We start from the raw sequence: 14,930 nt of genomic DNA on the forward strand, positions 1-14,930 counted from the left end.
TATATAATAGTAAACAATGCAAGCTAAATGTAGCGGTAATACTATAATAAACTGGAAATTACAAATGAAAATACATCATCTTTTACATATGAGTTTTACATAACACATTGAGAGTGCTCCAAAATTGGGAATAATGCTCTCAGATTCCAACACTTTGGACATGTATGTTATTGACAAAGTTGGCAGTCCTTGTTTTTGAGATTAGGATTTTTTGGGTTGGTAGGAATGGTAAAAGGATGGTAGGTGTAGTAAAGGGGTGGCAGACCTATTAGGTTTGTTCACTAATAGTCACCCCATTTGTTACATTTGTTTTTTTACACATGTACACCCCTTTTACTGGTTTGTTCATTATAATTAAGACTTTCCTCTACCACAAGTCAATATATTCACATGATAGTATGTATTATCACAAAGAACATGCACCATCAAATCTAATATATTATTATAAAAAAAAGATAATTAGATCTGTTGGAGCCCAGCCCATAATTGTTTTTTGAAATCAAACCTTAGGCTAACGTTAACTTTAGGGGCCCCACTCCTGATCAAAATTGACAATTACCCTCGGCCCGATCAATTTTCTTTTCTTTTCTTTATTTATTAGCAGCTAATCGGCGTCTTATCATTGTCCCCGTCCCTCTTCCACTTATATTTTGTCACCCCTTTTAGACCTTTTGTCTCATAGCCCTCTATCTCTGCCGAATTCACATAAATACCACTCCTATGTTTTGAGTAATTAATCGGGTTTTCCAATTTCCTGCAAAGGACAAAACGGTATATAACCCACTTATTTTTTATTTTTTAATTCTCGATAAATATTCAAATTATCATACTATTTCGATCAAATTTAATTTTCAAATTATCATACTATTGGGCGCCATTTTGATTGCCTAGACTATGATGCTTAGGTTGTTTTTTTTTTTTTTGTTAATCCTTATGAGAATAACCCAATTCCTAATGAAACATCGAGAGTTTTCGCTTTTTCATCCCATCACAGCCAACAATAACCACACCATTTTCTCAATTCCCGTTTAAATAGTGAAATAAGATGGAGATAATTTTAAATAAAAATTAAATAAAATATTATTAACTTATTATTATTTTAAAATTTAAAAAAGTTAAAAGTTTATTATATTTTGTGTGAAAATTTAAAAAAATTATAATGATAAGATGAGATGCGATGAAACCGTTTTTGTATCCAAACAGAATCTAAATATAGCGTACTTGGATTGGGCAATAAGCTTGATCTTAACCTAACTGGTTAGGTTAATTTTATATAAAATTCTCTATGATTCTATGGTGGTTATTGTATCCCATATCAATGAAATGAATTTACTTAATAAAAAAGTCTATCTTCAAATCAACTTATTAACACATCAGACAAACTATAATGTAAAAACATGTCACATAACATCAGCTGACATAAAAGGCATTTATATTTTAATTATTTTATAATTATTATAGTTTCATGGCAAGAAGTGTATATAATATAATTTTGAAAAAATAATAATAATACATGCATAAACTTTATTGTATGATTCAAAATGGGGAGCCACATAGTTAGTTACATGATAATTAAGAGTCTGGACAGGGTATACATAATTACATACTCTGTAACAAAACACAAAAAAAAACAAGAGAGATCCAACTTATCCAACCCCACTTTTAATGCAATTAAAGTAATAATTATTACTATTATTTTGATCTCACAATAATAGCAATAATTTATTGCTATTATTTTAATTTGAGTTTTAAAGTACAGCAATTAAACCCCCTAACAAACAATTCCGTGACACAGAGAGACTGAGAGCGGCGATAAATGTTAGCACGAAGAGACAAAAGGGACAACAAAATTTAAACGGCACGGAAGATCTCTCTCTCTCTCTCTCTCTCTCTCTGATAACTCACCGCCGAGATCGCAACGGCCAGCCGTGGCATTACGGCGGCGCCGATTTGTCCTTACATTCCGGAGATCTCGTAGAATTCCTTGGCTTCGTTGTTCGTCAACTGCTTCGGATTAGCTTCCTCATTTCCATTTACACCTTTTTTTTAAAAAATTTTGTTTGGATTTCACCATTTCTATTCCAGGAAAATAATCAAGAGGTAGTAATCGATTCCTCATGCTCATTCTCTCTCTCTCTCTGAAATTAAACCGTGTCCCTCGTTATTTTTTAATATTTGAGCGTTTGAAAACAACCTTGGAAATTGGAGCATATAGTTTATGAGATATCTTAAATTCAAAATTTCTTGCTATTGTGCATTTTCGGTTTATTTTAAGGTTATTAGTAGGTTTTTCTGTAAATCGTCTTCTTTTACTTGTCTGAATCTGATTATGTTTGAGTTTCTTTCTTTCTTTCTTTTTTATTAAATCTGCTTGAAGTTTGTTTCATACGGTTTCTTGGTTGTTAGGTGGTTATTCCGTGTGATTATTTTTGGCTTTGTTTTTTTTCCCCAAGTGTTTTATTGGAGAATCTAGTTTTCCATTTGTATAATGCATTTACGCATATTTTTGCTGCTGAGAGACTTGAGGAAGAGCAAGGAAAACGGGATCCTCAAAGGGTTTTACGTGGTTTGGCTCTTAAAACGGGCCTCCTGAACTTGGCTAAGTTGTTGTGTTAGGTTTAGTGAAACATTTCTGAGGTTTATGATCTAGTGAGTGCCAAAATCTGATTGACGAAGCTTGATTTAATCATTTATCTTAGTTGAATTCAGCTTCCATTAATTTGGGGTGGGAGGAAAGTGAGAGCTTGCTCTAAATTTGTTTTGGGGAATGCAAAACCTGAATTTGTTTGGTAGAAGCTAGACTGCAAGTTCAAAGACACGGAATATATGTGTTACCTTCGAAGAAATAGTAATTAATTTCGTTGTAAGCAATTCAAGGAATGCTGATACTGAGTTACAAATCTGAGTTACAAGCCATGTCTCTGTCTATAGGGTCTTCATCTGCCATAGTCGCCTTATGTATCAATGTTATATATGCACCATTGCTGTAAGACTTGAAACAAATATATTAATAGCATAATTTCTGCAGTCATGTTGGTATAATACCTATTAAAAAAAAACCTATGAAAGTGTTGCTATAAATATTGCATATTTGCTTTATAGAACAATGAGCTACTATTCTGTTCCTTAGATTTAACAGCTTATTTTTATGATTCTATTAGATGTGTTTTAAGCCGCCTTATTTATCTTAGCTAGTTTGTTTCTTTGTATGTGTTAGGTATCCAAAATGATAGGATCCTTTCTCACTAGAGGGCTTGTGTATGTGACTCTGCAACTCATTTTCTCATTTTTTTTTTAGTTCTATTGTTGTTGATTGTCAAAAGTCAATCACTTGTTACATGTTCGCAGATTGATTTTCGGCTATGCTTATCCAGCTTATGAGTGCTACAAAACTGTCGAAAAGAATAAGCCGGAGATCGAGCAACTTCTCTTTTGGTGCCAGTATTGGTATGTTTTAGATTGCCATTTTGTGCTGAAAATAGTGTGCAAATAATAGTGACAGTTATTTTTATTCCTGTACATTGCAGGATTTTGGTGGCAGTTTTGACAGTTTGCGAGAGATTTGGAGATGCTTTTATTTCATGGTAAGATGCTGCTAATGTGGACAAAGAAACAATTTTCATGCTTAGATAAATCTATCTGTATATTAATTTTGTTTGTCCAACTTTCTTGAAGGGTTCCAATGTATAGTGAAGCGAAGTTGGCATTCTTTATATATTTGTGGTACCCAAAAACAAAGGTGCTCTCTTTTGCGCTCGGGAAATGAAACTAAATAGTTATCTAAATATTTGATTTCCTTTACTATATACTTCCCCTCTTTCCTTTCCTGACTATTTTGTAATTGTGACAGGGAACAACGTATGTGTATGATTCGTTCTTTAGACCATATCTTGCAAAGCATGAGACTGAGATTGATCGGAACTTATTAGAACTGAGGACTAGGGCTGGAGATATTGCAGTTTTGTATTGGCAAAGAGCCGCAAGCTATGGTCAGACCAGAATATATGATATTTTGCAGTATGTCGCTACCCAATCAACACCACGGCCTCGTCCTTCTCAGGTAGTTTTTTACCAGTGTGATTTTGGATTTGTTTTGCCTTTTTTTTTGTTATACCTTGTCTCGTAGCTTGTGTTTGGTAACTATTGCCTAAACTTATAACAAAGTAGAACACACCGTTCTCCCCAATTGAAAGAAAAAGAAAATGAAGTGCTCAGAGTAAAGCAAGGCCTTCATTTTTTTTTTCATTGCCATTTTATCATGATTTTCTTGTGGACCGTAAATTTTTCTGCTGGGCAAGTGAATATTTTCTTGGAGTGATGTTATCTTTTACATGGTAGATTCTTATTGTTTTCCTTGATGAGCTGTGACTATTTATCGAAAATGCTTTTTTTCTTCGATAAGTGATTTACTGAAAATGCTTGACAGGACACTTCCTTTTTACTTTTGTATGCTTTTGGTCGCGAGGTTGAAGTGGGTCACCAATACTGTTATGCTTGCTGTTGTTCTAAAAAAAAAGTATTGCACGTTTGTATCATCCACAGCAAGTGAATGTGGAATCCTTTTTTATTTTTTATTTTTATAAGCAATGTTGAATCCAATTTGAATACTTGTATAGTTGAATCTAATTAAAACCCTATGCAAGATAATCTATTCTTTTTTGTTGTAATGTTGCCTTTCTGGTTTATCCCTTTAAACTGCATCATACATTATGTTACTATTCATTTTTCCCCTGTTTTAAACAATTTATTACTTCTAATTACAGCCACAACAGCCAAGTGTCAGGGTTGGCAAAACCCCTGCTACCTCTAATCGACAAGCAGCTAGCCCAGTACAACCAGAGACTGAAGAACCACCATCTCCCTCTTCTAGTACATCTTCCAACCATCACCAAAAGGAGGTAGCGGAAGAGGTTGGTTGTGCACAAGAGCCTAAAGGACCTCCTGCTGCAGTAGGTGTGAATACGCAAAAAGCAACTGCTGCACCCGAAAAAACCAGCGAAGCTACACCAACTGAAACTGAAACAATGCAGATTGAAGTAGCGCCTTCTTCTTCTTCCAATGATGAGAACACAAATCCTGCCCCAAAAGAAACTGTAATGGAAGAAGCCATTCGGGTTACACGTGGACGATTGAGGAAAGCCCGTTCTGCCGGGAAATCCCCAAAGAATGAAAGTTAGATATTTTCCAATTTTTATCATGCAGAACTAGCATTTCATCTAGGTGGACAATAATGGGTATTGAAATGTGATGTGAACGATGATGTAAATCTATTGTTTTTCTAGCTTCAATTCCATTTCTTGTTTCATTCTTTGATGATTTGTTGACAGGTGCAACTCGCGAATGATTGGGGATGACGATAAAAGGTGATTTTGTTAATGTTAGCATGCGTTGGAGGGTTGGGAGGCGTATCAGCTGGCTGATGCATGTAAGTTTGGTCGTCAAAAGTTGGTGGAAGCATACTTAGGTTTCGAAGGCTTTTCTAAATTTATTGATATATGCTTTTGGTTAGAAGACGTATTGTTTTAGGACTAGGGCCATGATGGCACTATCCTTTTAGTTTGAAAGACCAGCTTGAAGTTTTCCACGTCCTAAAACCACAGAAAAAAATATGATTAGTTATACCAGGATAAAATTATTGACCCCTTAAGAGATATTTGTCAGTGCGAAACTGAATTTAGGATGTCTGAGTCCTGACAGATTACAAATGCCTTTTTCCTCCTCTGAACCTTTCCAGCACTCGAAAGACACAAATCTATGTAGACTTTGTTATGAGAAGTAAATTTGGTTAATCTTATGCATACGCAAGTTCAAGATTAAATAGATGCAATCCCAACAATTATTTTCCCTGACGAAACCCTCATTTGTCTCAAATATATGACGGTGTGGGACATTCAAGCATTGAGTCCTCTAACTGGGGTGTAAAAAAAAACAGGTTGAATCAATTGACCGGACTGAACAGTTGGGTTTGATACTATACCGATTCTTAAGAATCAAAATTGTCTTAAACCGGTTTTCATATTTTAAAAATCGGTTTGAACCGAAATGGATTGGTATATGTATATATATATATATATCTTTTAATTTTTTATATTTTATTATATATATTATATAATAAATTGCTAATTAATATAACATGAAATTCTAATCTATTAATCTTGTAACATAAAATTAATATAATATTTGATATAAGTTATACACTACTTATACTATTTTAATATTATTATTAATATGACTAATAAGTTAGACACTACTTATATTCATTCTTCATTTGAGTGAATTTATTATGCCTTTTCTTCTATTCTTGTTCTCATCAAATTTGTCAAATCACCTGTTAATGTTTATATTTACAAATCTTTTGGAGGATAAATATACTATAATATAATTGTTTTATAGTCTCTAATGGTCTCTCATCCTCACTATACAATGAAAGTCGTAGAGCTATTTTCTGAAAGAGAACTTCTCTCTGAAGCTCTTATTGTGAGGTTGAAGAAGTTCAAGATGAAGTCCCCTTTCTCGTTCGGTTATTCCTTTTTATCTTGGCATTTGGAGTGATGAAGAATGATAGTTTTATTTCACTCCTCACTTGCATGTCTGACTTGCTTTTTTACCTTTCTCATTTTTCTTTTCTTTCCGTCACCACCTTCTTTTCAATCTACGTATTCTTTTTCCTTATTTTTTCGTTGTCTTCTCTTTGTCTTTTCTTACTTTCTTGTTCTGTTATTTTTAATGAGAGCCATTTGATGGGCTAGGTTTGATTTATAGGAGATATTTTACCCCCCTTCACATAGAGTTTTTGATTTTTTTTTTTTTTTTTATGTTAATCTTTATTTTTTTAACTTTTAAGAAATTCAGATAAAACTTGTAATCCCGAATTGGTCTAGTGTTTCCTCAATCCTCACTAGGCCACCTCATCTTCTCGCGAATTGGTCCAGTTTCCACTTGTTTTTACCTAATCCCCGAAAATGTGGTATTTTTTATTTTTTTTAATGTGCTTTTCTCATTTCGTTGCGGCCATTTGTAAAATTAATTACTTATTTAATTTCGTAGCAAAAATCGAATGAACAAGCTATGATCGGGTAGAAATAAAATGAACAACCAGAGAGGGAAAAAAAGAATAAATTTGGAAAAGGAAAAAAAAAAAAAACCATAGTTTACATTATGTTCGTTCCCCAAGTTTTTTTATTTATTGTTTTTTAGTTTTTTAAATGAAACAATTTTGAAGGAGAAATAATATTTACAGTCGTGGATTAGTCAAGCATCGTACAATCACTTTGAAAAAATGAATAAATATGAGTCACATAAAAAAAAAAAAAAATTTTTTTAATAATAGACTCTCCTCTTTGACAAAACAATTATACGATATTTGAGCACTACACAATTGTATGCAGTATTACTCTACCACTAATAAATTTGTGTTCTTTAAATATTTAAAAAAAAAAAAACAGAATAAACTAGTGGTCACATCCAGCACTAAGAATTGACAGAAGAACGACCCAACAATTTTATGCCTCTTTGGGAAAAAACACAAGGTTATTTTGGAATTTATTCATACAGGATGTGTTAAAACATGTGAATCTCAAATTTATAGGTTTTCTATTAAATTCATAATTATTCTAATATGTAAGTTTAATCACATTCCCAAAATCCAAACACATTCCTGAAAATGTGAATGCTGAATAAAATGCAAGATTATCTGAACTAAGTGTCCCATCAAAGGAAACCCAAAGAGAGATGAGAATAGCAATCTAGTTGAAACATAACCTGGCCGAACAAGAAACATGGCAGCCTTCATGAACTGAGCTTTCATTAACTTTAAAAACCAAAGCCAGACCAGACCTAACGTGGCTTCTAAAATCTTAAAAAGGAAACATTATCAGATCATTCCATTGTACATGGTCCTAACTCTTAGACGTAGGGGAAAAAATGGGGAGACAAAATGTGTTGTACATTGTCGGATAATTCAAGTGCACAACTAAATATAAATACTGGAGCAACTGGACATTATGATAAGTTGAAACTGAAAACCGCCACAACTAGCAAATAGAATGTCAACCAGAACGCAACCATGCAAGAAAAAAATGCAGCAGTTGCAAGTTTACAGAAAATAAATAGATGAAAGCTAGTGTACATTCCACAGATATCTGTTTTCCATGCCAGTGACGAAGCAACACGAGCAAATGACCATGAAATGAGCAATTTAGCTCCTTTGTAGCCGGGGTTAGCTGCTACATATTTTAGTCCCACTAAGAATATATCCACCAAATGCATTCATTTGCATGCATGGATGAGTTCGTGATGGAAGCACCTACAAAATTGTCAATATTAAGAGGTAGGTCAAAAGGCAGCTTCCTAATCTCATTTGAAGAACTACATTCCACGTATTCCCTTGCATGATAATATCAGACAAATCATTGCGACAAAATGAGGAAGCTGCCAATGTGTAAAACTCAGCATCATGTCATACGAACAGCATCTGCGATCTATGTAGCCAATAACTAAACAAGATGAATGATGGATCTTTTCCTGAAAGCATTGTACAATTCTAAAAGAAAGACCCCTAAGCACTCTCATTGGAATGGCTAAATTAAAGTACATTTTTGATGAATATAAGATGAATTTAACTTTTAGCTATTCCATTTTTATAAATCTCCACATTGGAATAGCCATTTTTTCATTATATGACAATAAAATAATATAAGATGAATTTAATTTTGACTATTCACATCAAATTTCCAAATTGAATTATCTATTTATTCATTATATAGTAATGAGTAATTAATAATTTTGAAAATTTTTTAATTTTTTTAATTATAAATTTATTTTATTTTATCATATTTTACTATCTATAATATTATATATTAATTTGTAATTGTATTCTAATTATATTTTTTCAATTGTCATTTAAAATAGAGAGATAAATAATTAATATTAAAAGAAGAGAGAAATAAATAATATAAAAATGATTTGATGAATGAATAGTGTGTTCCAAATTTAGAAATTAGTTTGGATATTACTGTAGCTATATTCCAAATATTTGGAATATAGCTAATTCAATGTGAGCAATTTATTGACCTAATAGCTAAATTCTTATTGGATTTAGCTTTTAGCTAATCCAATGAGAATGCTCTTACTGGGTTCTATACATCATAATATTTTCCACTACCACAATACTAGGTGTAACATACAACAAAATGTAGGATACTATTTTCTTAAAGCAGCAACATCCCACTCCAAAGGGAAGAACCTAAATGTTTGTCAAAATTCTGCATCCTTTGCTTGTTTAGGCCATGGAATCGTCCTACGGCATCCCACACTTAGCCTGTGACAGTCTCTCTCTCTCTCTCTCTCTCTCTCTCACACACACACACTCACCCATCCACACCAACATATAAAAACTATGTGAATTGGGCAAAGAATATTATAATATTAAAATGGATTCTTGCCACATACGAAATCTCCAAAACTTCTTTTGCTCACGAAGATTTGAACAATGAATATTTAATTCAACACATCTGCAATAGGTATAGATCATAAACAAGAACTGCCAAACTAATGTACATCGAAACCAAACAGAATACCTGATATTCACGCAACCAAGGTTCTGAAATTTGCAAGCCAATTGCCATTTTCCCAAGCTGCAGGTTGTGCATGCAAGTTGCAAGAGGCTGCATTCAAACAGAAGTAGTAGTTTAGATTCTTCTCCTCTCAGTAAATGAATTCCTATCCCTGAATCAAATTAATTTTTTAAGATGACTAATGAGAAATTGTGTGCACAGGATGTGTGCTAATGGCCCATCTAAGAAATGAGAAACCAAATCAATATGTGCAGTAGCTACAATCTATTAACCCAAATCACTATAAACCAATTCAAGAGTTACATGCCCATGAGAGGAAGTTGCAGGCTCATTTCATTCATAATAATTGCAAATGAACAGTTGGTAAACTTAGCTCAAGCCTTTCAGATATAAAAATCTACAGAGATTGGTGTGCCACAATTATCACTGTAATATTTTCTTTGATTAGTAATTATCACTGTAATTAGCGATGCTCTTGTATATGTCCCGTATACTCGGGCCTTTGTCTATTTTATGCTCAATAAAATTTTGTTAAGCAATCAAAAAAAAAAAAATATCACTGTAATATTACTCCACATATTTTGGAGTTGATCATGGAAATTCTTTTCCTCAACTACTCCAAATCTGATAGCAGCTCACCATCATGAGAATACAGCTTGGCATTAAGCTGGAGTCACACGGGGCAACCTGTGAAGCATTCCATGGCGGCTTAGAAGATCCATGGCATACTTCTGCTGAGTTAAATGTGTTAACATTTTTTTTGGATTACAAGAATCAGCATCCCAAAACAGGTGACTAAAAGAACGAACAATATAGTAAAAAATATATCAATACCAAGAGTTCAGAGGACTGACCTGAAGATATTGATGATAAATTGCAAAAGGAGCTGAATTTGATAGAAGTGGCCAAATATCTTGAAGCAGGCTCCAAATATCCAGCTCTGGTGCGGCAATTATTAGGCTGCATGTTTTTGAAAGAACCATCAATTAAATGCTTCCTTCAACTAGTAAGCCAAAGATTAAATGTGTAGATACCTAGAGAAACCATTTTCCTTCCACAACTCAATGGCCTGTTGAGAAGCCTTATTTCCAGCCTTCGTAGATTTGCCCATTTTATTTACAAGAGAAACAACATTCTCAGGTACAGGAACTGAGATCTCCTTTTCAGATGGAGAAATTTCTTCGATGCTGACTGATGAAGACATTTGAGGCTGCACAAATCAATCTTATGACACAATCAGGGGACTGTAAACAAAATATATGAGCAATACGTCAGAGCCTACTTACATTTGACAGGCATTCCATGTTAAGTTCATTTTCCTGCTGGTGAATTTGTTCAAGAGTTACGGTCGGGGTTAAAGAGAGCTCAGTGAGAGCAGCCCGTACAATCCTGGACCAAATAAATTTAATAGAAGAAAAAAAAATGTAGTACTCAGCAACATGGTGCTAACTTGCTTCCAATAAGGGGAAAAAAGAAGCACAAGCAATGGCAACTCCAAGATATGGGAGAACTCAAAGCTAAATTTACCTATTACAAACTTCATCACTGAAGTTAAATATTCTTACTATATCCATAGGATAGGGTGTACCTCCGAGATATGTGCCGCAGACATAACCAGTGCCTGTCACACCGATAAATCATTCAACAACCAAGAATATATGCAAAAACCGCTCTCAATAAATGAGTCAACCATAACAAAGAAATTTCCCGCAGATAGCAAAGGCTGTATAGATCCAACTCTAATATGGAGCATGCAGACAAATGTTGGGAGAACTTCTAGTCCGTGCTATCAGGAAAAAGTAGCATTTTGAAATGTTACCAAAACAAGATGTAAAAAATATAAATGTATTAATGCGAGTAAATCCAGATAATGAAAGGGTATTAATGGGAGAACTTCTAGTCCGTGCCATCCAGATACTGAGATCTTTTTTTTTTGGCGGGGGGTTTGATGGGGAGGGTATCTAATTAAAAGAAAGAACTCCACGTTTAGTTTGTGATTTCTTTTCTCTTTTATTCAATCTTTTGGGCTGATATTCATTTTCATTGTTCTAGATTTTCGCTTATTCCGCAAATTCCAGATCCAGATAATGAAACCCAATTTAAGAGCATCAGCATAGAAAAACCTCCTAAACGTTCTGCCACAGCACCAGTTAGAAGGCCACCAACCATATCCACTACGAGAACATCAGAATTTGCAGAAACATTAGCCATGGAAAGCAGAAGAGATAATGTATCCACTCGCAAGAATCTGATTCACAGGAAAACAAGAATAAATAGCAAGTATAGAAGAGAACCCCAAAAAAAAAAAAAAAAACTTGGAAAGCTAACTGTCACATTAATCAACAGAAGTAAAAAAATAAGAAAAGAACATGAAAGACACGGTCTTTACAAATTATTTTTTAACCCCAGGTTTTTCATATATGCAAGTGCTGTAACTGTTATGAGATTCTCAATGGACTATTTCAACTAAAAAAAGAACAAAAATAACAGTTTATACAATAGTTTTGGAGAGCAGAATATGAAATCCGTAAAGTTAATTTGATTGCCTATTGAAAATATATCATAGCTTCATAGACTAATTCCACAATTTTTCATCAGTCCGGTTAGCTACCTTTCAAGATTTTGATTTCAGGTACAAAAATAGTCCACTCATTTTATCATGTGAATGAGGAAAAAACATGAATCATTACCCAATTCTTGCAGGGTATTTCTTGAAGTACGCCTCACATATGCTGGGGAAAAAACACAAGTCAGAAAATAGAAATTGACTCAAGTCATCAAAATAATTCTAAAGAAATAAACAGAGCCAATCTTCCCAATCATAAATGCCAATGTCCCCCATATCCTCATCCCAACTAAACAAAAATCACAAAATGTTTCTTCAATTTCCTAATGCACTATGATAATTGACTGGTTTATTAACTTATGCTTACATTTATAGGAAATACTCCACTACAGTCATGAGGAATATGAACCAAGCCACTCAACCCTCAATTTCAAGCTTGTCTTTCAAATGGGTCAAGCTTGAATGTAGATATTAGCTTGACTCATCAAACTCACAAGCAGCTCGGCATTAAAGCTTGGCTCGGCTCAATCTTGAGATTAAGCTAGGCTCAGCTCAAAATGTAGATTAGATGAGCTTAGCTCAATCTTGAGATTAAGCTCATATCTTGAGCTTAACTAACATCAAATGGAGAAAAGGCAAAGCTGAAGTCAATAACAGGCCGAGCTTGAATACTATGTCTTTTATAAGTTAAGCTTGAACAACTAAAGCTTGGCTTGGCTCCTCTTAATTGCACAAAGCCTACCACGAGTTTGTTGACGTCATTCAACAGTTAGGAGGAATTTATTAATGCTGGGTATTCATCTTTTGCCTAAGGTAAAGCCATAAAGTTCAAAAGAAAATGCTAGAGGCTTGTTAGGGAATGGCAGCATGTAAATCCACAAACTATCTCGAAAAAAGCGATGTCAGCAAATAAAATATCTTGAACAAAGTGAATACCTTCGAGCAACAGGGCGCCTCAAAAGAACTTTGGGTGCATACTTCTTCTGCTTCTTAAGCTTATATTTCTCCTACAAACATTATAAAATCAGTACTTACAAAAAAAAAACATTTTAAAATCAGCTTTTCTCCCAAATAAACTCTGTTTGAAAATTTCATTCTCTAACATACCTGTGAGAAAAGTGTTTTCTTTTCAAATGTAGCACTATTTTTAATAAGAGCATCAACTATTTCATCACCTGTTGCACCCTGTCTGTGTGAAAAATAGCAAGCATTACACAACATTTCTCGAGATAAATATAAAAAATGAAACTAGTAGATTTTTCACTCAGCAGATATCCCTATAGGTTGTTTATCATAAGATCCTTCTATATTATATGTGACATGCATGAACTCACCTCAGTAGAAACCTAGAAGTAACAGCATGAAGCAACAACATTGGCAGAAAACTTTAGGCATGATGTTCTCACCTTCTCATTGCATCTATATCTTCACCGGTTAGGCTTTGGGCTTTATTATTATCAACTAACGCTCGATTATCTTTGGATATTTCTTGTGATTCAAAGTCCTCTTTCTCCTGAGCATTATTGCCTGCCAAGAAATTCAACCAAAAAGATGCACAAAATGAGGTGAGAAGAACGAACAAGGACCTACAGCTAAATATGTGAGGAAATTTATAAGTAACAAAGAGAAAAAGAAAAATATTAAACGTCACAAACATGAAAAACAGAGATAGAATTCTAGACTACAGTAACGAAAAAATATACCTACAATACTGCATCCACTAATCCATAGCTAGTTGTATGATTTGGAGCTTAGTATGGAGAGTAAGGAGAAGAGAGAAGAATACAATGGCTAAATAAAATGAGAATAAAGGATATAAACCATTTCTCATTCTGCTTGAATTCTCCATAAAGAAGTGAAAGGAAAGTTTTGATTGAGAAGAGGAAGGGAAACAAAGGGAGCAAAATACATATTCTTTAACCATCAACTGTCATAGACATGCAATTGTGGACCATACGCTGTGGCTATATCTGAGGACAAAATGGGGTGGTTTCATTCCAGAATAAGACAACTTAAGAACAGAGCATTTTATCGTGTCCTAAACGTGGCGGCTATCTGTTCTTTCTTATATAAAAAAGTTATTTTCCCTGGAGAACTCGACATCAAAGTGGCAAGTGAAGGACTTCAGATGAAGACAGTAAAAAGGTATCGACTTCATTATTTGGAGTCGTAAGAAAGTCAATGCAGATTACAAACAAACCTTCTATGGAGGCAACAAAGCGAGACAAAAACGGCCCTTTGTCTCCGATCTCGATTTGAAAAGAAGAACCAAAAGGACAGCCAATCAGGGGCTGCAGAGAGAAGTTCTTATTCCCAATTTTGAGTGTCCTGCAAAATCACCCAAGTGTTTATCGATGCCAAATAAGTTTATATGGAAAAGAAAAACAACTTTTGTACGAGGAAAGAAAAAATAGGACTTACGAAGCGGCCGAGAGACGAGCAAAAACCAAACGGTCGCCATCATTGATGTCGAGCAAGACACTGCAACCTTCCCAGGTTACTCTAGGGTTTTGAATTATGACGGCTTGAGACTTATTTTGGGACATCTCGATTCTTTATTGAAGAAAAATCAACTCTTATGGTGAAGAATATGAAAAACAAAAGATACAATTAAAATGGAAAGCCGAAAGAATTCACTGCGACTGCAGACTTATTTTCTGTTGGATAACAAATTACAGATTGAGTGAAAGAAACTAGAGGGAGTATATATAAATGCAAAGTTCTGAAGGAACGCCATTAGAGGTACCAAAACTTCAGAACCCTGATTCTAGGGTTTAACAGACTTTTGA

At 34.1% G+C, this 14,930-nt stretch overlaps 2 protein-coding genes across 4 annotated transcripts; one reads left to right on the forward strand and one right to left on the reverse strand.

The window, feature by feature from the left end:
• The first annotated feature begins 1,796 nt into the window (after positions 1-1,796).
• Positions 1,797-5,711, forward strand: LOC109014332 (putative HVA22-like protein g). The gene is made up of 8 exons (XM_035692873.1): positions 1,797-2,100; positions 3,218-3,258; positions 3,349-3,447; positions 3,528-3,584; positions 3,676-3,739; positions 3,851-4,060; positions 4,764-5,172; positions 5,328-5,711. The coding sequence occupies exons 2-8, from the start codon at positions 3,227-3,229 to the stop codon at positions 5,342-5,344; spliced, it is 888 nt and encodes a 295-aa protein (XP_035548766.1). The 5' UTR covers positions 1,797-2,100; positions 3,218-3,226; the 3' UTR covers positions 5,345-5,711.
• A 2,076-nt stretch (positions 5,712-7,787) lies between these two features.
• On the reverse strand, positions 7,788-14,930 carry LOC109019993 (tRNA (adenine(58)-N(1))-methyltransferase non-catalytic subunit trm6). Of its 3 annotated transcripts, XM_019002375.2 has the most exons (14): positions 14,563-14,929; positions 14,342-14,469; positions 13,548-13,668; positions 13,249-13,330; positions 13,078-13,148; positions 12,266-12,307; positions 11,699-11,823; positions 11,103-11,196; positions 10,862-10,964; positions 10,610-10,785; positions 10,430-10,535; positions 10,215-10,262; positions 9,579-9,665; positions 7,788-8,305 (listed from the first exon to the last, which is right to left on the reverse strand). In XM_019002375.2, exons 1-14 carry the CDS (start codon positions 14,685-14,687, stop codon positions 8,219-8,221), a joined length of 1,395 nt encoding a protein of 464 aa, XP_018857920.1. In that variant the 5' UTR covers positions 14,688-14,929; the 3' UTR covers positions 7,788-8,218. The 3 variants fall into 3 exon arrangements, with proteins under 3 accessions (XP_018857920.1, XP_018857921.1, XP_018857923.1); XM_019002376.2 differs by lacking the exon at positions 10,215-10,262 and having other exon boundaries at positions 14,563-14,928; XM_019002378.2 differs by lacking the exon at positions 7,788-8,305 and having other exon boundaries at positions 10,215-10,306; positions 14,563-14,930.

The sequence above is a fragment of the Juglans regia genome, chromosome 8 (assembly GCF_001411555.2).
Source record: "Juglans regia cultivar Chandler chromosome 8, Walnut 2.0, whole genome shotgun sequence".
NCBI lineage: Eukaryota > Viridiplantae > Streptophyta > Magnoliopsida > Fagales > Juglandaceae > Juglans > Juglans regia.